The 26,138-nt window shown below is 33.5% G+C and overlaps 4 protein-coding genes across 5 annotated transcripts; 3 read left to right on the top strand and 1 right to left on the bottom strand.

Moving 5' to 3' along the window:
* Positions 1–6,539: 6,539 nt before the first annotated feature.
* Positions 6,540–10,333, top strand: LOC141677383 (protein OCTOPUS). Its single transcript, XM_074483288.1, has 2 exons — positions 6,540–8,855; positions 9,806–10,333. Exon 1 carries the CDS (start codon positions 6,677–6,679, stop codon positions 8,846–8,848), a length of 2,172 nt encoding a protein of 723 aa, XP_074339389.1. The 5' UTR covers positions 6,540–6,676; the 3' UTR covers positions 8,849–8,855; positions 9,806–10,333.
* A 1,188-nt stretch (positions 10,334–11,521) lies between these two features.
* LOC141678641 (protein NRT1/ PTR FAMILY 8.1) lies at positions 11,522–15,634 on the bottom strand. 2 transcript variants are annotated; one of them, XM_074484991.1, is made up of 5 exons: positions 15,507–15,634; positions 14,297–14,403; positions 13,991–14,208; positions 12,953–13,506; positions 11,522–12,534 (listed from the first exon to the last, which is right to left on the bottom strand). In XM_074484991.1, exons 2-5 carry the CDS (start codon positions 14,400–14,402, stop codon positions 11,706–11,708), a joined length of 1,707 nt encoding a protein of 568 aa, XP_074341092.1. In that variant the 5' UTR covers position 14,403; positions 15,507–15,634; the 3' UTR covers positions 11,522–11,705. The 2 variants fall into 2 exon arrangements, with proteins under 2 accessions (XP_074341092.1, XP_074341091.1); XM_074484990.1 differs by lacking the exon at positions 15,507–15,634 and adding an exon at positions 15,276–15,453.
* A 2,760-nt stretch (positions 15,635–18,394) lies between these two features.
* Positions 18,395–19,192, top strand: LOC141677690 (uncharacterized). The gene has a single exon (XM_074483729.1). It carries the CDS (start codon positions 18,395–18,397, stop codon positions 19,190–19,192), a length of 798 nt encoding a protein of 265 aa, XP_074339830.1.
* Positions 19,193–23,625: 4,433 nt separating this feature from the next.
* LOC141677693 (F-box/LRR-repeat protein At2g43260-like) lies at positions 23,626–24,897 on the top strand. The gene has a single exon (XM_074483732.1). It carries the CDS (start codon positions 23,626–23,628, stop codon positions 24,895–24,897), a length of 1,272 nt encoding a protein of 423 aa, XP_074339833.1.
* The last annotated feature ends 1,241 nt before the right edge of the window (positions 24,898–26,138 follow it).

Below are 26,138 nucleotides of genomic sequence, written 5' to 3' on the forward strand. Positions count from 1 at the left end.
CTGTGATGATTTTGATGCAATTCCATTACTTAAAAAATACACCCTTTATTCTTTCTTAACTCAAGACATGTCAGTGAATAATGCAATTTTCAAATCTTTATAATACCTAGCTAAAGATCTGTTTGGAATATTTTGAAAATCCCCAAGTAGAAACAAGGTATGCCTAGAAAATCATCTTCTTGTATTCTTCTATAGTTTTAGCTCTGTGCCTCTGTCTTGCTTTAGCAACATTCCAAAACTAAAATACTCTATCTGTATCATTATACCATTTTTATACCTGTTCTTAGGTCATCTTCAACAGTTTTGATTCAAAAATCCAAATTTGAATCATCAACTGATTCAAACTTTGAACCAAATTTCTGATTAACTCCAACGGCGTGATCCAAAATTTGATCCAAATTAACTTTTACATATTATAATACGCAAATATCATATTAAACTCTTTATTCTTAACTTTTATATTTAAACATGAATACCTATTTATATTATATCTAATAAATTAATTAATTAAAAAATAATTTATTTTACTACACTTAAAAAATATTAAAACTACAGACTAAATTAGCTAAAAATATATTAATTTCATTAATTAACATATAAAATATCATTAACATTCAATAATTAATCACAAATCAATTTTAAAACTAATAAACTAAAATTATAAAGTAATAAAATCATTATTTTATATTAAAGTAAATTTGGATTAGTGAACAGTGGTGATCCAAATTTGGATTAGTACTATTCACCGATCTAAATTATATCTGCCCCAAATTTAATTTGGATCATCATTTGAATCAGTATCGGCCCCTTAATTTTTAGATTACCGTTGGAAATGCCCTTAGCCTTGATGCATGCTCCTGACCCATTTTGTTTGAGAGAAGATTGGAACTTAGAAGACTAAAAGTTGGAGATAGAGAAGCATGCATTCATGGGCGGTTCTAAAATAATTTATTTAGGGGGCATGGAGTAAATTTTGGAAGATACCCTTTTATTTATATTTTTTTATGAGGGCACTTTTACATTTTTTTCAATTTTTTAATGAGAAAAAATATTAAAAAAAATTATTTAGGGGAGACACGTGTCCTTCGTACCTCTTATTAAATCATTTCCTGCATGAATCACAGGTTATTTAAAAAATGGATAACTATACTCTTGGTCACAGGTTTGAATCTCACGGTAGAAGAATTTATGATTATGGCTCATGAGTCAGAGTCTGTCGCTTAAATACGTTTACCTTGGTTCAGATGATTTGTAGGCTATTGCGTGAGCCCGTGAGATTTTACAGTGCACACCCAAAGAATAACGGCTCAGATTCCCTACTAAAAAAATTCATTAGAGGAAGAATGTGAGTTATATTCCTATCCATCATGTTAAGTAACGAATTTATCTAAATTTTAAGGTGTTTCGGTAAGGCCCAGCTAGTAAGGTCCAGCTGGATTTTAGGATCCAATTTTAACTTCACAATTTCAATGCGAAATTTAAGAATCTTTTGTCAAAATTTTCAAGAACTCACGCACACAACGACTTGAAGCTGTTGGTAGGTATACACTGTGTCCGTGTGTAGGGTTAACAATGTAATCAATCAGATTGTCCTTTAGCATTCATTTTAAGATTTTAAACATCATGCATGCTACCACCTTTTCCTTTATTAATTTCACAATATTCATCTGTATTTAATAATTGATTTGTTCTCTATTCAAACTTAAATCATCACCTTGTTTCCCATCCATAGAATGTGACACATTCTCTTGCAAGGCTATAACAAATACAGATATTTCTGCCCGCAATGGTTGACTCAGTTGATTAAATAGGGGATAATTATCCTCTTAGTTACAGGTTCGAATCTCACGGGAGGAGAATTTATGATTATGTCTCCTGAGGTAGAGTCTGTCGTTTAAATGCGGTTTATCTTGGTTCACGTGATTTGCAGGCTATTACGTGAGTCCGTAGGGTTTACCCAGTGAGTACCGGAAGGTAGCGATTGCGGGTTAATTACGATAAAAAAAACATATATTTCTCATCATTTCTGACGATAAAAAATGGTCAAAAATATCTTATAAGTTATAATGATCGAAAAAGAACATCATTTCAGACCAGAACAGAATTCTAATCACAATCGTTGATCGACTAAAAATCTAGTCGTAATTGTCGATTATCATAATCACAACTACAAGATATAAGCAAAACTCCAATTCGATTGTTAGAACAAAATAAAAACGCTTTAGGAATACAAAACTTCCGCATCATCAAGAGTCAAGACAACTAAAGATCGAATTTAATTAAGCATCTTCTAATCAGAAAAAGGTGATTATATTAGAGCATCTCCAACGAGAGAAACCCTTAGCAAAAAAATCCTAATGACAATTATTATACATAATATATATAATTTTGGACACTCCAAACCATTTAAGACCTTTAGCTAAAATTATAGCCAACTTCCTCATCTTAGCTAAATTTGTCGAATGTCTATAGAATTGTAAGAAAGAAAGCTGCAAGTATAAATTTAATATTATAGCAAGTCCCATTGGAGCATATTGGGCCTGTTTGGCAAATTGTTTAAGTCAGCTTATTGACGAGTGTTTGTCGATCCAACTTATAAGTTGAATTTACAAATTATAAGCTGATAAGTTGAATGTTGGTAACGACGTAATTTTTCTCAACTTATTTTTGATTTTTTGTTTTTTATCAATTTTATTTTTTAAAATGTTAATTTAACTTAAAATATAAGAATTAAGATAATTATATTTAAAAACTATTTATTTTAGTTTATTTAAATAAAACAATTTTTGACTTATAAGTTAAATTATCCAAACACTTGTATAACTTATAAGCATTTATCAACTTATTACTTATCAGTCACTGATTCGATTTAAGTCATAAGTTACTTATTTTAAAATTTCCCAAACGGTCAAATTACTTGTCAGATTCAGCAAATTTTACATAATCATTATTTTATATTATTTTAGCCAACCATTTTACCTAATAGCATTGGAGATGTTCTTAGATAACATATTAATTTTTGGACATTTTTTTGGGATGAATGTAAATGTACATAATACAGTGAGGTAATTAGGCGTAATCATCGACAACATAATAATATGGAACATAATGGGTTTGGCGAAATTTGTGGAATCTATGTGTTGGCGTGCTTGTTCATTTCCTTGTTATTCCATTCCATGCACATTACATTCCCATTGCCAACTCTGCACAACTATCTTTTTAACTGTCACATTTTTTAGAAAAATAAAAATCATTAGATTCGTAATTATTATTCACGCCTCGTGATCCACTAATGAGATTTGCAATTACTAGAAGAAAAACAAAAAAATCTATAATTCACTTTTTTAATTTTTATTCTAAAAAGAAAAATATGCATTAATATAATGGGAAATGTTAAATTCAGAGCACATTTTAATTTCCAGAGCAAAAGTGCTCTGAAAAGACTGAATTATCATCGTATTAATTTTTATTAGGATTATTGATGTACATCTAGGGAGGAGATTTTAGTCTTTACACATGTATTTTGCTCTGGAAATTAAAAACTTGCTCTGGATTTATCATTTTCGTAATATAATTTTATGTGCTGAAGGCCATCGAATATTGGATGGCTTTGTTTCCGGCTCATCGGTCGGATTCGTCTCCGTAATAAATACTCCCTCCGTCCCGGTAGGATTTTAATATTTAAATATTTAATTTTTATTCCAACAATTTTTTTTAAATAATTTATGTAATTATGGTAGATAAGAGTATTAAAATACGTACCGAACACTCTATTTTAAATAATAAAAATTCATTGAGACAGATGGATTATGTTAAGAATTCATGGGGACGGATGAAATCTATATTATTATTATATTAAAGACGAAATATTAAAAATTTGGTTGTCGGTTATTGTTGGTCCTCTGGTCACTCCATTCTGAGCCGTCCGATTGAATTCATGAGAACCGTTAGATATGATCTTAAAAATTATTATTAATATGGTATAAGTTTCGAATACCAATAACATATTAATATTATAATATATAATATATACATTAATAAACACGGGTTATATACTAGTATAGTTTTATGTTCAAAAATAATTAAAACAGCTGCATGCATCATCATAGTATCTGAGTTCGTGTACTAATACTATTAAAATGGAGTGTGTACTCTAGCTCATGGCGTGGGAATTTATTTGTCATAAATTGTTAAATGAATGGGCCCTCGTGATTTCTGAGGATAGGCACCGCTGGATAAACCCCTCCGGCGAGATTCCGTCCGTGACCCCGGCGGCAAGCCGAGATCATTAAATTGACTTGTCCATGTTCCCCTCTACGCACTCGTCAAACAAATTTATGAACAAAATTTTTAGTATTGATTCTCAAATTTTTTAATTCTTTTAATTATTTTTTTCTTTTAAAATAAAATTTGATGTTTAAAATTTAATTTAAAAAAAGAAAATTTTAAAAAATATATACTTTATATCTATCTTAAAATGCGTGTCGAATATTGAAAAAACTTTATATTAATGTCTGATCTGCGAAATTCCTATATTTTTCTTAATTTAGTGATAAAAAATTTCATGGATCACATTTATGGTCAATAATAGGTCTGTTTGGGAATTCTATTAAGCTAACTTATTGGCTTATAAGTCCGCAACAACTTATCGACGAGTGTTTGTCGACCCAACTTATAAGTTAAATTTATAACTTATAAACTGATAAGTTAAATGTTAGCAGTGACGTACTTTTTTCAACTTATTTGTATTTTTTCACTTTTTTTAAAAAAAATTGAGTTTAAAGTAAAATTTTAAAATATTTTTTAATTTAAAATTCATGAATTATGATAATTGTATTTAATAATTTATATTTTAATTCATTTAAGTAAAAAAAAATCTAACTTATAAGTAAGTTTATCTAAATACTTATAGAACTTATAAATATTTATCAACTTATCACTTATTTAACACTTATTCATTTTAAGTCATAAGTTACTTATTTTAAGATTTCTCAAACGGGCACAATGTATGGGATGTTTCCCCCGCGTAAAAGTAAGTCCAATGCAATGCTATAAACGGTATCGGTTCTATTCTTGGACGCAAATATGCATCCTTGATTTTAAATTTGAAACCACAAATGACATGCATAAAATATAGTTATTAAACTTTAATTAAGATATAGTTATTTTGCATAAAATAAATATAGTTATTTTGCATCTAACATTGGATTTGCTCTAATGTGCCGAAGCGGGTAAAAGTCTATATATATCAAATTTAACAAATAGTTTGATTGTCAATAAATTGGGTTAATCAGAGATATGACATGTGTTATGTTTGTTCACTTAATTATTATTTTTAAATGTCATATAACTTTTCATTGTTGAATTAATCCTTCTTGAAAAAACTGTTTGAACAGGTGTAGCATTTTGTCGACACAAAGGACAAGCTCCAGAGCAAACAGAATTAGAGAAATAAAACTCCATTATTATGATCAAGAAAGAAATAAGGAGAATGAATATGAGAGAGAGGTGGGAGAGAGACAAAGGAGAGAGAGGGAGAGACAGACAAGGAGAGAGAGGGAGAGAGAGGTGGGAGAGAGACAAGGGGAGAGAGAGGTGGGAGAGAGACAAGGAGAGAGAGAGAGAGGTTAAAAAAGAAGAAAGCCGGAAAACAAAAAGAGACAGGGGGAGGCAAGAAATAAAGGGGAGAAGGAGTATAAAGCAAAATTACCAAAATAAAAAAAAGCAGAAGAAAGCGAAATGAGAGTGCAAGTGATAGACAAAGCAAGACAACATAGTACATTACTCCTGCATTATTGTGTGTACAAATATTTGTTTGTAATCTTTGTATTATTATTCTACTTCATGTTTGTATGCAATCTTTAGAGAGACACTCCAGCTCCATCGTCGCTGATGGCGTGATTTACTTTTGCTTTTTCTCATCCCCCACCGGAATCTTTGAATTTCATAAAGTTTCACATTTCTGAACAATGCTAACATCTAGATAACCAAAATTATCAAATTATGTAGGTGGAATTTATCCGCTGTTTGGACATGCATCTAATTTAAATATAATTTCAAAAGCAAATTTTGCGATAGTCGAGTGCTAACGTAATGAAACACTGCGGCAGTTGTATTCCGTTTAATAATGGCCGGAGAATGCCCCCATTTTAAAACTCGATAAAAATTGATTTCGGACTAACTAAGTTACATTATGAGCTGAATTCGAACTCAAAGATGTTCTTTCGACAAATATTAAATTTTTTAGCGAGTTTTCCATCATCCTAAATGTATTTTCGTAAACAATTTAGTGATAAATCATTTATTTTCAAAAGTTATTTGTAAATTACTAAATCAAAAATAAAGTAATGTGATTACGATACTGAATATTCACGTCAATTTCTCATTATGGATAAATAGTCGCCGTTATCGTTTGTCATGGACCGATACCCGCTCGTATAAGCATATAACCCCACAACATTTCTTTTTATTTCTTCATTAAAAACAAAATGTTTTTTCAAGTGAAAATAGCAACATACTACTACTCAATGTAGTGTTTACAACTCCAAAAGCATCTACAAAAGCAGAAAAAAATACACACATACTCACAACTCAACCATCTTTATTACACACACAAATCTATAACTTCACTTACAAATAACATGAAACTCACTCTTTATTACACACACCACCGGTGATGAATCCCAACACCACCGACCCACCACCACCTCAACCACCACAACCTCCACGCTCTTCTTTCAGTTGTGAAACTCACCCTCTTGAACAATTCACTGGCTTTTGTCCTTTATGTCTTTGTGAACGTCTCAATACACTTGAACCCTCTTCATTACCCTCTTCTTCACGCCCTCCAAACACTCTTAAATCCATTTTCAAGATCAATAAAAGTAACCCTTCTTCTTTTTTTCCTGAGCTTAGGCGTTCTCAGTCTTTTTCTGCTTCAAAAAACGAGAGTTTTTCAGGGGCTTTTGAGCCTCAAAGACACTCTTGTGATATTAGGGCTAGAAAAAGTTTTAATCTTGAGCAAGATAGTAGTAAGCCCATTTGCTTAGAGAGTCAGAATCAAGTTCTTGAGATAAAGGGTGTGAAAAGATTGAGTCTTGAGCAAGAAAATAACAAGCCCATTTGCTCAAAAGCTCAGAATCAAGTTGTTGATACAAGGGATGTGAAAAAATTGAATCTTGAGCAAGAAAATAACAAGCCCATTTGCTTAAAAGTTCAAAATCAAGTTCTTGATACAAGGGGTGTGAAAAGTTTGAATCTTGAGCTAGAAAATAACAAGCCCATTTGCTCAAAAGCTCAGAATCAAGGTGTTGATACAACGGGTGTGAAAAGTTTGAATCTTGAGCAAGAAAATTGTAAGCTCGTTAGCTCACAAGGTCAGAATCAAGTTCTTGAGGTAAGAGGTCGGAAAAGTTTTAATCTTGAGCAAGATTGTATTAGGCCTATTAATTTGCAGACTAGAAATCCAGTTCTTGAAATTGAAGATCAAGAAAATGATGAAATTACAGTGTTAGAAGATGACACTAATGTAATTACATCAAGCACTATTAATTCTAGTGTAACTAGTGAGGAAATTGTGGTTGAGAAGAGTATTAAGGATCATATAGATCTTGATTCGCAGCCGAAGAAGTCATCTGGTATGAAGTTCTGGTCAGCAGCTTCAGTTTTTAGCAAGAAATGGCAGAAATGGATGAGGAAAGAGACGAAAAAGGGGAGGAGTAGAAATGATGGTTCTGGTTTAGCTACATTGCCTGTTGAAAAGCCTATTTCGAGGCAATTACGAGAGACTCAGTCAGAGATTGCTGATTATGGATTTGGTAGACGATCTTGTGATACTGATCCAAGGTTTTCACTTGATGTGGGTCGAATGTCGTTTGATGATCCAAGATACTCTTATGAGGAGCCTAGAGCTTCTTGGGATGGTTATTTAATTGGAAAGAATTTTCCCCGGCTTCCTCCTATGGTGGAAGATGATCCGGTGGTTATTGTATCGAGAACTGATACTGAAATTCCGGTAGTAGAGGATACAATTGTGGGAAATGGTTTTGGGAATGGGGATGAGGATGTACCAGGAGGATCTGCTCAGACTAGGGATTATTACTTGGATTCTTCATCAAAAAGGAGAAAGAGTCTTGATAGGTCTAATTCGATTAGGAAGACTGCTACATTTGCAGATATGGATGATATGAAGGTGGTTTCTAATGCTAAAGTGACACCTGCAGTCATAGATTATGTTAATGGGGGAAGAGAGTTGAATGGGGATAGACATTTGAGGGAGTTGAATCCAAATTCTCTGAGAGATGATTGTTCAGGAACATTTGAATTGAGGTCTAGAGATAATGCTTCAGTTATCGGGAATAGTGGGGAGGGGAAAGAGACAAAAAAGTCAAGGAGATGGAATTGGAAAATTTTGGGATTTATGCTCCCTCGTGGAGGAAATAAGGAGGAGGATGGTGAAAGGTGTAGTAGTAGAGCAAGTAGATTTGAGAGGTCACTTTCAGGGTCTTGGCAAGAGCTTAGGAGGGATGGTAACAGAGAGACCAAGGGGAATTTTGATAGAAAGGCATTTCGTAGTAATAGCAGTGTGAGCTGGAGGAACTCTTATAATGTGACTGGATCTTTTGGTAGTATGAGGAAATCAGGTATCGAGGTTAATGGAAACGGGAAGAAGAAAGAAGAGTTTGTCTTGGAGAGGAATCAAAGCGCGAGGTACTCGACTAGTGACATTGATAATGGCCTCTTACGTTTTTACTTGACACCATTGAGAGGAAGTCGAAGGGGTGGATTGGGAAAAAGTAGGTCTAGTAACTCCAATTCAATTGCTAGAAGCGTTCTGCGACTCTACTAGATCCAAGGTCCTTATCTTCACATTGATTTGTTATCTTTTCTCATTTTTAGTAATGTCTACGTGATGTATGTCTGATTGATGGCTGGTTATTTTGTAATCTGAGTAGCATGCCTAATTGATCAACATTTAATCTACTAAGAAAGTACTAATGCATGTTTGTGAGTTATTGTATTAGTTATAATCATCTTCAACCTTTCATTTACATTTTTAGTGAATGCTTAATATGTGCTTGCTTCTATAGTTTGATTCACACTTACCTATCTTACCAGGGTCGCTATTGTTTCAAGAGGTTGCAAAGAGAATGTTTTCTGAAAAAACATACCATTCACGCTATATGTTGAATACTAATATACTAATCAATAGAAAAGGGAAATTAATAACTGGCTTCTGTCATGTCTGAACTTATGATATCTTAATGTATGTGAGGTTTGTGGTGGCTGTTTAACTACTACTTAAATGTTAGTATCCCCATTAAGAGCCACTTCCAGAGTCATCAATTGTGTAAACCTAGTGATTCTTCTGCAAAATTTGTTACTAAATCTGATTTTTTTAGAAAAAGTGAAGACACCACCTCTTACATATCCATTTTACAAATAATTAACTTGATCCACAGAATCAGCCTTATAGAAGTCAGTAGAAGTGAACTTCAGTGTAGTTGGTTGCTCATGTTATCCCCTTGTCCTAAACGAAAGTTTTTATTTCTTAGAGCATGCCAGTCCATACCTCAGGTTTGGTGAATTTTACCAACAAGGCTGTATATCTGAGTATAATCTTTCACTATTTCCTTAAAAATTTCTACTAGTATTATTAGTATTACTTCACCTAGTTATCTGTCTCCATTTCTGTCTGTCCGTCTCTTGGTATTTGAAGGGCGCCATCTGTCCATGCAGTGGTTTGCCCGCCTGCAGTTCAATCACTGGTCCGATGTACTTCTCTAACCTTTTTTTTCATATGCAGTGGATTCCAGGTTTAGTAATCCATGCATTCCCAACATTGAAATGCAGAAGGATCTAAGCTTAAGTTCATATGGGATAGCATGGGGACTTCCGAAATAAACCAATTCGTGCAAACAAAAGACAGAAGAACAAGAGGAGTCATCAGAACAAGACGAAAAATTCAGCTTGAGCTACTGAGGACTGTAACTTCTCGAATAGTTTCTTTTTTCGAGCACACCTGCAAGCTTCCAAACTTATTAAAGCTATTATTTGATCATATTAGCAAGCAACCATTACTAGCTTAAGTTGGGCTGAAGAATGTGGTATCTCTGAGCAAATGTTGTAAGAAGCTAGATTTCAGATGTCCTTCCGGCCAGTAACTAATTTAGTTCCAGTTTTCTTTATTTCCTATTTTCTTTTTACTTTGGGGTCTGTAATGGAAGTGATTGGTATATGATAAATGTATGAGTTATTGGAATGAACACTGTTACTGGTTTTTGGTTCCTTTGTCTTGTAAAGTTTGCAAGAAAATAATAAGCTGTTTTTTTAATCCAAGTATATAATTATATTTAGCTAATTCTTGAATGCAAATGTTCATAAAAACTACAACTTTACAGGTGAAGTTCTAGAAGTTGTAGCAATTATTTGATATTCAAAGCAATTATTTGAGATTCAAGGGAATGTTTTTTAGTCACAAAGGGAGCAGTCCTGGCTATTCCTTGTTTTGTAGCCATGCTGCCTAATCTAGAAGAAAGGATTTGCCTAAACCCCACACTTTTGCAAATGCATGTGAACCAGTCATGTTTTCTCAATTTGCATCTTCATTTAGGGAGAAATTAAGGTTTAGTAATATTGAAGTTGTATTCTTATCTTCTTTTCTTTACAAGGTTTAGTTGTCATTTTCTAAGACACATTTATTAAGTATCACTTTTTGAACAAACCAACTGGAATTTGTTTAAACTTTTTACATGAATATGTTATTCTTCTGTTAATGTTTTTGTACAAACACCTGTATCATAACTTGTATTGTATTGTTTACTTTCTAAAATGATCTTGTTGCAAAAATTCTGCTGTTAAGATGCTTGCTCTATTGTCTCTCCTCAAATGGTATGAAAAGAGATGTAGCAAGAGAATAATGCACATAGAGATTCAACAGAACACTGGGGAATAAGAGCCTCCTCCCATTTAATTTGCTTTCATTTTTACTTTTATTTTAACATGTACTCTGCTGTGAAGGACCAAGTTGGGGATGATTTTACCTTTGTAACTTTTTGACTTTCTGTACCAACTAGCAAGTAAATTGAATCATGGGGCTTTTTACATGGACTGGAGAAAATGTGAAAGGTCTAAAACATCATTACAAACTTACTGAGTTGGAACAAAAGTTTCATTCTTTAGGAGGAAAAATCATTGTTGCTGGCTTTGTGGTTAATTTTTCTCCTATTGTGATGGGATTGGAGCCAAGCTATTATTACAAATTTACAATCCACAAAATGCTGGGCCTTTTTTTGGTCAAAGGCCTTTACTTTCAACAATCTCAGATGTATTTCTAATCTAGCTAGCTAGTCCTGCTTTCTCTTTTATGATCTGCATATCTCCTGAGTGAGATTTATGTGTGTTCTCTTTACAATCTAAGGCTACTTTATGTTCTGAAGTTACCAAAGTGTTGAGCTTCTTTCAAATTTATGCACATAATATTATAAAGCATGAAATAGAAGTTCATAAAAACATGCTAGGATGTATAAATGTAATTTGATAGAGAGCTTAATGACTTGCCAGCTTCATTATAGTTTTTAAACATATAAATCCAACAATTATGCAACAGTTTCCCCACCTCAAATAATCATTCACATCATCTCCAGAAACAATTTAAATTGAAGATACCAGACTAATTTTGATTGCTGGACTTGCTAGTCGATCTCTCACGGATCCACGACAGCCTTTTTGTATTTATACCACCTCGCGATCCACAGATACACAAGAAAGTTGATGAGGCTAAGGATTGTCAAAAGCCAGAAGAAATAGTCGAGATGGCCTCTATTCAAATTTTCTGGAATCCAACCAAGCTTACCATGTCTCGTTGTCACTTTAGCAACGATAGTGACAAGAAGGGTGCTTAAATAACTACCCGCTGCATTGGTTGTAAGGGAGAGTGCTGAGCACAAGCTTCTCATCGCATCAGGTGCCTGATCATAGAAGAACTCTATCTGTCCAATAAAAGTAAATACCTCTGCACAACCGACAAGAAAGTATTGTGGAACCTGCCAGAAGATTGACATAGAAATAGTCTCATGATCATAGAGATTATTCTTCCTAACATAGTCAAGCCGAGCGACTTCTAGAATCCCGGCAACAAGCATGGCAATGATAGAAATGACAAGACCAATGCCCATTCGTTGGAGCTGAGTGAAACCTTGCTCATGGCCTGTGTATTTCCTTGCAAGGGGAATAATGTAGCTGCCATAAACAGGTGCCCAGAATAGGACACTAAGTGTATCAAACAGGGAGAGGGATGCTGATGGGATTTTGAAGTTTGGGCCAATGTGTTGGTCAAGCGTGTTCCCTTGAAGAACAAACATGGTGCTCATTTGACCGTATACAGTTGAGAAAATTATCCCGGTTGCCCACACTGGTAGCAACCTGATAACGCCCTTTAGCTCCTCCACTTGAGTAACGGTGCAGAGTCTCCATGGATTTACATCATCCTTTACATAGTCGGATTCAGTTTGCACAGCAGCCTTATCAAGACACCTGTATATACACTGCAACTCGTTAGGGAATTAATTACATTGCAAGTGTCAATTAGATCGCCTCAGAAACAAACTATAAAGTGGGAAGTGGCAAATAATTTAGGGACTAGGTTAGTATTTTTATCCTAGACATAACTTTCTGATTATAAGATCAATAGTTTGTAATTTGTACACAATCATATAGACTGGAAGTCTGGAAAAAAGCTAGGCAATGCCTGTACAGTCCGTCTTTAGGTGATGCATCACTCAGTTTAACAGTCATAGAAACTGTTAAATCACACGTTTCGACCTATTAATGTTTAGCTACAACTTTCAGTTGAAATGTATTTAGCATGAAAAAGCTCTATATTATGCATTAGTCTAAATAATAAACTAAATAGAAGCAATACTCTATCAGCGACAGGCATCAAAACACTTACTTTAACATTTCTGTGTGCTCGAGCTTCCGACTTCCTTCAATATTTGATTCCTTGTCCGTAATCTCATAGAGAAGAGTCTTATCATCAGGAATCTGAATATGAGATTTTCTCACAGATGCAACCAGCACCTGGGCAATCCTTGTTAAGGGACTCCCTCCAGGTCTTTGGAGCCGATATAAATGACTGCCTGCAAAGAAAAATGCAACAGCAATGGCCATTGAAACTGCAGGGATACCCAGCCCCCATCCCCAGCCCACATTCATCTGTATCCAGACTAAAACTGAAGAGGCGACAAGCGAACCAACATTGACTGAAAAGTAGAACCAATTGAAAAAAGAACTCTTTTTCTTTTTCTCCGTCTCATCAGTTTCATCAAATTGATCTGCACCAAAGGACGATACACATGGTTTGATGCCACCGGTTCCAAGAGCAATCATGTACAGTGCTAAAAAGCAGACTGCAACTTGTCCTGATGTTGCATGGCAACTACCCTTGCTATCACATTCTGGCTTAAGGCCACTGACAGATGCCGATAATGTAAAGAGCGTCATTCCCTGAACATAAATTTTAAACGAAAATGTTTACATTTTATGAATAAAAAATCTACCCTTAGCTCATCAGGTAACATAAGTATAAATCATCAAAGATCTTAAAAGTGTAATGCGGACTGGCTGAAAGTCTTTAAAATCATAAACAACTTTCAGAAATAGTTTGCATTCGGAAAGTAAGCTGGAAAAATTCTTCAAATGCTCCGAGAAACAAAAATAATCAAGCAAAAGCACAAAATGAATAACAGCATGCACAAAATGAAAAACAGCATTCCAGAGGTAGTATAAATACAAACTTATAATTCATTATAAAGTATCCAGTTAAAACAAATACAAACTACTAATTCTATTGGTCAAAATTTAACACAGTATTCCAGAGGTAGTATAAAAATACCACAAGTATACTTGGCTAAAAGGTCACATAGTTTAAGAACAAAATTACAATAACTAACTTTTTCCTAATCATAAATATTAAATTATGTTCACTTACAAGAACATAGATACTCGAGAAAACTGCAATTGTCCAGTATCGTCCCATAAACGCATCAGCTAGAAAGGCACCTATCAGTGGTGTGATATAGCATGTCCCTGACCAATTAGTAACATTATTTGATGCAGTTACATTTCCTTGGTTGAGCTGATCCTGTAGATAGTTAACGAGATTGGTACTCATTCCATAGTATGCCAATCTCTCGCAGCACTCAGTTCCTGCACGGACAAATTTATACATATTATACATCAGACAAGCAAAATAAATTTTATTTGAAGACAAAAGCAATACAGAGCCAAAACATACCGAGGATGAACTTGCAAGCCCTCCAATTTCCAGTTTTCTTCTTAATAGCAGGCTTCTTGTGGATATCAACAGTCCCATCATTTGTATATATGTCATCGGCTGCCATGCTGCGATAAAAGTTATATTAACAATTGGATACTCTTTTAACTGATCAAAGATTAACATGCAGAAACACACCTTAAAATTTATCAATAAGTCACACAAGACAAGATGGGAGTTAGTGCTTATTGTGTGCCCTTGGACACACATTAGAAAACCCGAATAACTAATCCTCAACAGATTCAATTCCCCATGTTTCAACAAAATCACTAAACAAATTAAAAAACATAAAATAAGTCTAGAAAACACAGAATAATCAGATATCATAACTTATTCTTAAAATTTAATAAAACAGCCCATAAACATAAAGTATCCATTTTTTACATGTACACAAGAAAACAAACATTCTAGCAACTAATTGCTACCGCCTACCAATATACCAAACAAACAAGTAAACATATTAAATTAAACAAACGGGAGAGGGGAGGACTCGAACCCAGATGGGGAGGCCTCGAACCCCTCGAACCCAGATCCCTGTCTAAACTGAACTCTGATATCATGTTAAGAACCCGTTCATCTAAAATCTTAACTTATCAAAGAAACATGATCTTATACCATTCAACACTAAAATCTTTTATCAAAACCATCATGCCTCCAAGAAACCAAAGATCCTTATTTCTTTACTAATTACAAAATCAAAAATCCTTTGTTACATAAATCTCTCAGAAACTGGGATTTATCAAGAATCCAAGAACCATAAACATAAACAAATTTCAGTAATTAAAACAAGAACACAACAAGACTGCATGCAAGAATAGCTCTCATAAACAAACAGAGAGAAAACTTGCAACCTTTCAGTGTTAAACCACTCTAAAAAAATGGCAAAATATAAATATATTAAAAAAGCATATATACAATTGTATGCAGAGCTGAAAGATACCTTCACAAGAATTCAGGATCAAGAGAGAAAAATGGGATTCAGCAGTTGCCAAATAACTAAGTGACAGCAAAAATAGGGTGAATCTGGTACATTAACTATTAACTAATAAAAATAATAATTATTAAATACTTAATATTTTTTTTAAGTGAACAAAAGAAGAATGTTTGAATATAAATTCTTTACAAACAAAGAATCCTAGTATATAAAGCATCAAGAACTTAGAAGATGAACCTGGTACGTTTCTGCTTCTTGGTTAAGTTTGGCTAAAATGCATGCTGTTTTTAAAATGGGCTGCAGAGAAATATACTAAAAATGAAATTTGACAGGTGAATAATTCGAGATATTAAATTATGGTATCTGTATTTGTCAACAGAATATTTAAAAATATACGTTTTTAAATTAGCGATTTTGTTGGTAGATAATTGATGATGATGATGAGATATTAATAGCTGTAACATTAGTGTACTTTGTTTGTTTTTATGCTAAGAAGTTACTAAATTTAAATTGGACCTGTTAATTTTACAACCGTTTGTTTGTAGATAAATTGTTGTTGACTTTGACTTTTACAGCTCCAAGATACCACACGAGAGTTATCCGCAAAATTTTGATTGGAATAATTAAAAATTATAAAAGAATGCTCGAAACCGTTCCCGAAACAATTTTTAAAATTATTACCTGATTATTTTTTCTTAAATGAAATAGATTATCATCCATTAACATCTATCTATGTATATTAAATTATATTATACTAGACGAAACAATGAAATAGGTTATCGTCCATTAACATCTATTTACTATATTATCATAGATGAACTATTAAAAATTTGATAAGCGGTCGATCGATATTTGCTGAAATTACTTAATTACCTTAGTTAATTATTATAATTATAATTGTTCAGTTGGCCGATCGCTTAATTCCAATTCCAATTCTTATCGGAGTCAATTCCTCTACCCAATCTAAATTCTATCTCATATCAAATGCTATATCATTATTAACTGATATTAAAGTCAAATTCTTTTACCAATTTTACATTCTAATTCATATTTAATATAATTCGACCAACTAAAACAAAATCATTTATATTATTTGTCCGGGTTAAAATAATATTATCATGTAGAACCGGGTTTAAAAAATTAAAATCAAATTAAAAATAATTAGTTGAATTTTGTCGGTGTAATAAGTCTCGCGTAAAAATACAATAACATAAACTATTGATTTATGATAAAATGAAGTTGATATCGTACTAAGTATAATTCATATATTACTAATCTAAACTAAAACTCAATTTTTAACTAAAATATATTCATTTTTATTAAAAAACGTAGAAATATCGATAAAACTATATCGTTCAATAAGTATCATTGTCTTTTTCAAACATCTCTTACTAAAAAATCATGAACATATACGGGTATTAATATATTTATCATGAAATTATATCATTTAAAAAATTTAAATGAGCAAATTTAAGATTTCAATTCAAATTATTTTTTTAAAAAATTATATAATATTAAAAAAAAAAAAAGATCTGTGCCCGGGTTCTAAACTAGTAAATATTACTACTAAAAAATGACAAGGGTCAATTGAATTTTTTTTGAAATATTTTCCGGGTTATAGAATGTTGCACAAAAATCAAATTTTGAATTAAATATGAGTATTATTAATTGAAATATATTATTTTTTTTATTAAATAAAATTTTGGGTTTTAATTTGAAACTCCAAACTTTACTTGGAAAATAAAATATTATTTATATATTTTACACGTAAGTATGTGTTTTTATATATATATTGAAACAAAGAAAATTGGCCATTTCTTGAAAAAACAGCAACTATCTTATCATGCAACCGGAGAAAAGTACAGTATGTATAGAGTAGAAAATTGATGAGTGCAAGAGAGTCCAATTGTTTAATTAGACAAAAACATCATTCAACTTTCATTTTCTGGTTTGAAGGTCTCGCATAAACTAACTAAAATTGGAAATATGACATCATTATGCAACCTAACAAATTATGTCACCACTGATAATTAATTATTGGACGATAACCAAAAATACCACATTTTTTGAAATTGATAACCAAAATATCAAATTTGGAAAAATGCCGTAAAAAATATTCACGAAATACGTTTTCTAACATTGGGTATTTGAAATAGTTATCTCAGACTGGATATTTAATATAATTTTTTATTTTTTTAAAGTTGAAATACGTTTTCTAAGACTGGTTATATAAAATATGATTTCTCATGTGCCTGAATACCATTCTCAAACCACATATTTCTACCTTTTTTATTTTTATTTTTGAAAAATAAATTTTTACACAAAAAAATATTTTTTTCTAAAATATCCAATCTGAAAATGGGTATATGATTATTAAAATGATAAAAATATTAAAAATAGGTATTTTGGTCATTTAGTCCAATTAAGGTACTTGCCAAAAAAAACCGACATCCCACCATGCTGCAGTTCATTATAGTTGTGCTTCTTGACCATTTTTAGTACACTTGAGTCCTTCAATTTGTGTAACAGTGCAGAGTCTCCATGGACTGATTGAACCGTTAATTTTGTCCGATTGAGTCACTACGACTGCCTTGTCAAAACAACTGAAACCAGAGCTCAAGTCAGCAAAAGGTTTTAAGGGAGCCCGTAGGGTTTATCCAGTGCGCACCCGAAGGATAGCGGCTGCGGGTTACTTACGATAAAAAAAAAGTTTTAAGGTTGTTTGTGTTGGAATTAATCTTAAACTTAATATTTAAGTATTTGTTTTATGTGTTTTAAATAAATTTGTAGTTATGTAGCTGTTTATATGGGTGACCAGGTAGTGCATATGGAGAAGTTTTAGGAGCTGCATGGAGTAGTTGATAGAGTAGTGGAGTTTTGTTAGGAGTATAGTTGCTCGTTTTTAACTACTACTTTGTTCCGGTTGTTCTTTAATATATGCTTTGTATTTAGTTTTATGTTTAAGGAAAATGAACCGCTAGTTTCCTTCTTTCCCACTTTATATGTTTTTAACATTGTCTATATCACTTCTTAAAATATCAGTATTAATACTACACTTGGTATCAGAGCTCTGGGTTATTGGCTAGTGCATGCCTAAATACCAACCTAAACACATGAAGCAGACTATGGAGATGTCTAAGGCGAAAGAAGGAAGCTATGTGGGATTAAGTTATCCGATGCTAGCAAGAAGCAATTACACATCATGGTCTTTAAAAATGAAGGTATTCATGAAGGCTCAAGGAGTGTGGGGTGCGATAGAACAAACGGATCCCAAGGCAATCATAGACGACAAAATGGTTCAGGTAGCCCTTGCAGCGATTTACCAAGGAGTGCCCGAAGACGTACTACTGACTATTGCCGAGAAAGAGACCGCCACAGAGGCATGGGAGACGATCGAAACGATGTGTATGGGAGCTGAACGGGTGAAAGAAGCAAAAGTGCAAACGCTGAAGGGAGAGTTTGAGTCCCCGATGATGAAGGAAACAGATAAAATTGATGATTTCCGCATGAAATTGAGTGGGATTATGACTAACATTCGTGTACTTGGGGAAACGATGGAAGAGTCAAGTGTAGTGAGGAAAATTCTACGTGCAACTCCGGATACGTTCCTTCAAATAGCCTCAAACATAGAGCAATTTAGAGATGTTAAAGCAATGACGGTTGAAGAATTAATAGGTCGCCTTAAAGCTCACGAGGAAAGGATGAAAGGTAGGTCCGAGAGCCCAGGTGGACAACTCATCCTGGCATCTCAGAATCAAAGAGTTAGAGGTGGTTCCTTTCGTGACAAGAGTAGAATAAAGTGTTACAACTGTAACACTATGAGACACTATGCTGCAGAATGTAGTAAACCGCGACGGGAACGAGAGAAGAGACAAGAAGCGAATCTTGCACAGATCGACGATGATGAGCCAGCGTTGTTATAGAAAGAAGTATGGTGCCAGACGGGCATAGAAAAATGCCAGAAGGGCATGATTGTTTAAAGTCAAACAGGCTAAGTTTAAGTGCCAAATGGGTAGCGAAGATGAAAGCCAAACGGGCTAAGATATTGAAAGCCAGACGGGCTAAGCCAAACGGGTTGATAACAAGTTTAAGATTAAGGGGTTGATTGTTGGAATTAATCTTAAACTTAATATTTAAGTATTTGTTTTATGTGTTTTAAATAAATTTGTAGCTCTGTAGCTGTTTACATTGGTGACCAGGTCGTGTGCATATGGAGAAGTTTTAGGAGCTGCATGGAGTAGTTGATAGAGTAGTGGAGTTTTGTTAGGAGTATAGTTGCTGGTTTTTAGCTACTACTTTGTTCCAGTTGTTCTTTAATATATGCTTTGTATTTAATTTTATGTTTAAGGAAAATGAACCGCTAGTTTTCTTCTTTCCCAGTTTATATATTTTTAACATTGTCTATAACACTTCTTAAAACATCAGTATTGATACTACAGTTTGCACTCTCAGTTTCAAACTTCAATCTTAATAAATTATTCATCAACCACAAAAACATGTTGGCTTTTAGAATCTATCTCCTTCCCTGAAGACTTTCTTAAGCAGTGTTAACAAGACCTTCGGAGATATGAGAAAACAGTTGTCCAATGCACACTTTGCAACAACATATGAAACAACTGTCTTCTGGATGGCTCAGTGCAGGAACTATCTCCCAACTGTCGCTTGTTTGGCTTGCTTTGATGCCGGAGTTATACTCAAATGCAACGTAAATATGATGCTACTGTAGATGGAGCGCGTTTTGTATACCAAGGACACTTTCTCAGGTCTCTCATCTGTTTTTATCTTACAGTTTGATCATAAGATAACTTCTGATCATAAAATTTTATTTGTGTATCATACATAAAAATATCAACTCTAACAACTTTTTACTCGATGATGGTTTTCATTTTCAACCCAAAATTGCAGATTCTAGGTTGGCAAGACTCACATTTGAGGATCAAAGTCATCTAACTAGCTATAGACAATTTGTTGGCACATTGTAAGTTAACCAACAATCACTTGATCTGAATTATATTTCATTTCAATAATAAATTTGCGATTTTGTACTTAAAATAATGAAACCACGCAGAGACTAACAAATTTAGTAATAGAAAGTTACTCAAAGTATTAGGGGTTACACAGTGCAGTCACCAGTGCAGTCACCGAGATCAAGATCGACACCCTTCTGGTACCACTTCCGAGCAATAAAAGAGGTGTGATCATCCTTCCCTCAGTATACAATTCAACACATGCATATGAGATTCACAAATAATTTATGTTGAATATTGTTCATATATGCTTCAACTTTTCAATCGTATCCCAGGGCTCGAAAAAACTGTTACATTTGTCGATCAGAAGAGCGTTAACGCTTGTGTAATGCATGATCGACAGATCAGAAGAGCGTTAACGCTTGTGTAACACATGATCGACATTCGACAATGCATATACAGTAGACACCGAATTATATCCACTGCAAATATTTACTATTCTATCTACCTCACACTTCGTTAGCCTTTCTCCCCTCTCCTCTCTCGCACGCGATTTCGAATATCGCTTCTCCACCATATTTCTCTCAATCTCTCTCAGCTCTCAATCTCTCTCTCTCTCTCAATCTCTCTCACGCATTGCCCCTCTCACCCACTCTTTATTTTGATATATATTTTCTTTGGAAATTACTCAAATGAGAACCCCAATTATAATGAGATATGAGATCTGATCTCAGCCCTCCATTTTATAATATTTTTTATTTATTTTTTATCCGTACCGCACATTTCCTTCTTCCACCCAACTATTTTCTTGTCAATTCTCTCTGGACATTCAACCCACCCACCACTGCACTCTCTCCACCCTTACCACCCGATGCTACGCCACTATACTACTCATCGCCGAACTTCTCTCTCTCCACAACGGATTACATACACACACAACTATACGCACACCACCACACTTTCCGTTCAAGCTCAATTCATTCGCCGTTAGATCCGTTTTTACTGATTCATCCACTATTAATTCATCGATCAGAGTTTTACCTTGAATATTGGCCCTGCAATTGCTTTGATCTGTATAGTTTGAAATCTGTTGATCAATATCATGGGTAATTTTTTTAATAAATTCTGGTGATTCTTCCGATATGGGGGGTCAATGGATGGTGATGGTAGTTGTGGTGGTGATGATGACATGATGGATTTGACTGTGCTATTTATAGTTAAATATGGTGATTTTTATTCTAATGGTGGTGATCGGAGTTGATGAATTGAGCTGGTGGTAGGATCTGGTGAGTATAGGCAGTGGCCGGTTGTGGTGATTTGTTTATTTCGGAGGTGATTTTTTGTTTATCAGTTGTCGGTTGCAGTGATTTTTCATTTTTTAATGGTGATTTTTCATTTTCCGGTGGTGATTTTTGATTTGACGGTGGTGATTTTATGTTTTATGATGGTGATTTTCTGATAGTCGTCGAAGATGGTGGTGGTCGGAAATGGTGGTCGGAGGATGACGGTGGTTAGAGGTGGCGTGTGGTGAAATTAGAAAAAGGATGAGATTTATATATAAAATATTAAAAATTAATATGTGGTGAGAGATTGATATAAGGTATAAAAATGAGTGGTTAGAATTGGATCTCATATCTCACGATAATATGGTTCTCACTTGAGCGCGACCCTTTTCTTTTCTCATATTCTTGTTAATTTAAAATCATACACATTCAAAAAAAATTATAATTATACAATTTTTAAAATTCCTCATATTAAATTTAATTAAAATTATAAATAACATAAATCAAATATATATATAAATATAATATATATAAATGTTAGCAAAGACTATAATAATTAAATAAAAAATATTAGCGGAGACTATAATAATTAAAAAGCATATACTTTTGTGGACATGCATAATATACAGAATAGTATAACATGTTTTTGTAAGAAAAACACGTTTTCAATATCTCTTTTATTCGAGCATCTTACCCCCTTAAATACGTATCTAGGCGCATTTTTCTCTAAAAGATATTTTTAAAACAGCATTACCGAAATAAAACAACTCTTTCTTTTAAAATGTACCATAAATATATTGCAACTAAAATAACATTATCAAAATAAAACAACTTTTTCTTTTGAAACATACCGTAAATATATTACAACGTTACTCTCAAATACTATTTGCTTTCCATATATTAATACCAAATATTTTCGTGATTAGTTATATATAATACGCACACCCACTTTACGTACCTAGCCATTGATTTGACACAAGTGTTAATCGCCGATCCACTCTTCTTGTACCACTTTGGAGAAAAAAAGGTACGATCATCCTTCTCATAGTATATAATTTAATACATGCATGCATGCGAGATTAATAATTATAAATTTTTGTTGAATATCGTTTACATTTGCTTGAACTTTTCATTCGATATCTGCGAAAATATTGTTAAAAACATGAACACGCTTGAGTAGAGAGTTGTCTACTAGATTCTTTTGATGCACATATAACTAGTGAATCGTGTATATATATTTAGTGATTTTCCGATATTTGTAAATTTGTCGACTAGGATGCCCGGTATATATATAGTGAATTTTAAACTTGTCTGACTAGGAATCACCGGAGCTGGCAATTGCGTACACGACACGAAAATAACGAGTCTGATTTGACATATTTGGTATACAAACACGAAATTACAAATTTAGTATCGGTTTTGGGTTTACACTTGGATACACGACACGAAACGAAACTACACGAAATAAATAAATATTTAAATAAATTTATCAAAATTATATGCATACATATATCTTACAATAATATTATATATATATTATTTACAGAATATAGATACAAAATAGATTCAAATTTAAAATTTCATAAGACTTGACTGCACTTAGTCTTTATGACTTATTCACTTAAGACTCGACTAAATACTCAACTAGTAAAAGCTTAATATTTAAATATATATATTTTATTTATCTTTATTTTTATTATTAATTTTAAATTATACAAAACATGACACGAAACATACACGAAATTGAAGGTACACGAACACGAAACGAAACGAATCCTTAACGGTTCGGGTTTGGGCTAGACATTCCCAATCATATGTATATTTTCTTGACGAGGATCGATGCATTGGTACATATATAGCGAATTTTAAACTGGTGCGAATAGGATGCATATGTATATTTTGCGAATTTTCGAGGTTGTAATTGAACTTGTCGACTAGATCATGGACTAACTAGAACATTCGAAACTGGTAATCACAGATTAAATAGATATTAATCTAGTCTACTCTGAGCATGAACACTCTTGGACTGTTGGACAAGTACTATGTTAAAATTGTTTTCAGACATATTTGTTTGATTTGGGATTGCAGCTCATCAAAGGTATTAAGATGTCGAAGAAAAGCAGTGTTGAAATCGGTGATTTTGAATTTGAAATCGATGATTTGGAGTACTTAATGAAGCAGAAGTTCAACATGAAAATTATGGAAAAAGAAGAGCATGCTGCACTTCCTGCAGAAATCGCAAGTGATGATTCGAAGTACTTAACATTGAAGGGCAAGGTCAACGAGACAATTGAGGACGAAGAACATGATGTTCTGCTTCCGGAAATCATACCTGAAATTCTTCTGAAACTTCCAGCTGACTACCTATACAAAGAGCTTAGGCTCATCTGCAAAGATTGGAAAAGTATAATCTCGTCTAAGAACTTCATTCTTGAACATTTTGCTGGGACGAAACCTGTTTTCCTAGTACAACGTAAGCCTAGAAACTTGATCTCTGGCTGTAGAAGATCTTATTGCATGGAAATAAATGAAAAACAACTTGACTGCAAAATACAAGAATATGAATTCAACTGCTTATCACAATTGAAGTCAAGCTGTTATGGCATTCTCTTGATAAAATCATGGAAATCATCTAAACTTCTACAAGTCTTGAATTTAATGACCAGGAGTTGTTTGACACTCCCCAAGTGTCCTTCAGGATGCCCTCATAGAAATTGCGGATCAGCACTTGCATTTGACCCTTGTACTAATCGTTTCAAAGTGGTACACATGTATGCTGATAACTTTGGTTTTGAGATTTTTACCATTGGTGATTCATGTAACGCCTGGAAACGGATTCCAGGACCTTGGAAAGATTTGTCTCAGCGACCTGCAGACTTGAAGCTTGGATGGAGTGATCCAGTACTTATAAACGGAAGATTCTTGTACTGGAATGTGTGTTCCTTCAGGTACATTGTTTCCATGGATGTGAGCGATGAAAAGTGCATCAGAGTTGAACTTCCTCGAACTGGTCAAATATTTAGACCGGACTCATACCATCTATTAGAGCTAGGAGCACAACTTTCCTTCATGTGTGCATCTAATAGGCGGATAGACATATGGATTTTGCAAGATTTTCATACCAAGTTGTGGTTTAAAAAACATACTATAGATCCGAGGATTATAATGACATCATCTGTAAACCCGTTGCCAAGTTTCAGACAACTTTTCCCCCTTGCTGGTACAAGAAACGGTGTGTTGGTGTTCAAGCACACTGACGATGACAAGCGGATATATATTTACGACACAGAGAGGAAAAGGATGCAGAAGTTCATTACCAAGATTAAAGTAAAGAGACTCATAGTTCACAAAAGCAGCCTCTTCAAATTGCAGCAGTGATGATGTTCTATATGCTCAACTTAACATTCCTCCTCCAGATTGCATCATGCAACGTAAAGTTAATTTTTATTTTTATGTTTCTTTTTTTTTGACTAATTTAGCTTATATGTCTTACAATTGAGTATATATCCTAACAAATATCGGAATGAGCGACAATCGAACCTAAAACATAGGACGACATGAGATAAGCCCCCACTTAAGCTATCTCATCGTACATCAAACAAAGGTCTCATTGCAAATTGCAATTCTGGTGGGAAAGAGAGTAAATTAGATACCTCTCTTCAAAAAAGAAAAGGTTTCGATGAGACTCCTGTTCATGCTGGCAAACTAAACAAATCATGTTTCCATTATAACCCAACCAAGCCATACGGCCAACAAAGGGTTGGTAATGGTGAGTGGTGGAGCTCGAGTCGGGTCCTGAGATTAAACTCTTTATGATAACGAATGGGAGTACCGAAAAAATTGAATTTTCAGGAGTATATTTCTATTATATACATGAAGAAATAAAAGAAAAAATTTAAAAAATATAGGCATAAAATAATTTTTAAGGGCACATATTTAAATTTTTATTCTAAGAGATAAGACAGATTTCACATTTAGTTGCGAAAAAAGGCCCCAAATGTCATTTTTTTATTCAAATGACCCTCAATGTCACTTTCTAAATAATTAGCCCCAAATGTCACTCCAAAACGGAGTTTCGTTTCATGTTTTTTTTAATGAAAAACACAATTTCGTGTTTCGTAAAAAATTGAAAACGCAACTTCAATTCGTGTTTAGGGGGCAAAACACAATCTCGGGATGAATTTTTCATATTAACTCATTTTGGATCTGCGTTTTGGTTTTGTTTTTTTTTCCGCATCCTGAGAAAAACTCGTTTAGAAATTGCATTTTTACGAAAAACTCGGTTTGAAACGCCGTTTTTATATCCATAAACAAAAGACGAGACTGCGTTTTTAACCGAATGAATTTCTGAAATTGCGTTTTCATCAAAAACACAGTTTGAAACCGCGTTTTTAGACAAAAACACAAATCGAAACGGCGTTTTTCTTTTATTTAAAAAAAATTGTTATAGAAAAACTCAACACGCGAGACTGCGTTTTTCGTCTATTTTAAAAACATAACCCGAATTCCCGTTTTCAAGTGATATTTGAGATCGACAATTTAAAAAGTGACACTGAGACCCAAATAGTGACATTTTGGGCCAACACGCTTTAGTTGCACCAACATAAACACTATAATCT

The sequence above is a fragment of the Apium graveolens genome, chromosome 8 (genome assembly GCF_009905375.1).
Source record: "Apium graveolens cultivar Ventura chromosome 8, ASM990537v1, whole genome shotgun sequence".
Classification (NCBI taxonomy): domain Eukaryota; kingdom Viridiplantae; phylum Streptophyta; class Magnoliopsida; order Apiales; family Apiaceae; genus Apium; species Apium graveolens.

What these genes read in the sequence shown, in the direction of transcription:
- LOC141677383 (XM_074483288.1), top strand. Translation starts at nt 6,677, where the DNA reads ATGAATCCCAACACCACCGACCCACCACCACCTCAACCACCACAACCT.
- LOC141678641 (XM_074484991.1), bottom strand. Translation starts at nt 14,402, where the DNA reads ATGGCAGCCGATGACATATATACAAATGATGGGACTGTTGATATCCAC. An exon ending in GGCTTGCAAGTTCATCCTCG is followed by an intron (nt 14,209 to 14,296) that starts GTATGTTTTGGC and finishes TTGTCCGTGCAG; the next exon opens with GAACTGAGTGCTGCGAGAGA. An exon ending in TCTCGAGTATCTATGTTCTT is followed by an intron (nt 13,507 to 13,990) that starts GTAAGTGAACAT and finishes ATTTATGTTCAG; the next exon opens with GGAATGACGCTCTTTACATT.
- LOC141677690 (XM_074483729.1), top strand. Translation starts at nt 18,395, where the DNA reads ATGGAGATGTCTAAGGCGAAAGAAGGAAGCTATGTGGGATTAAGTTAT.
- LOC141677693 (XM_074483732.1), top strand. Translation starts at nt 23,626, where the DNA reads ATGTCGAAGAAAAGCAGTGTTGAAATCGGTGATTTTGAATTTGAAATC.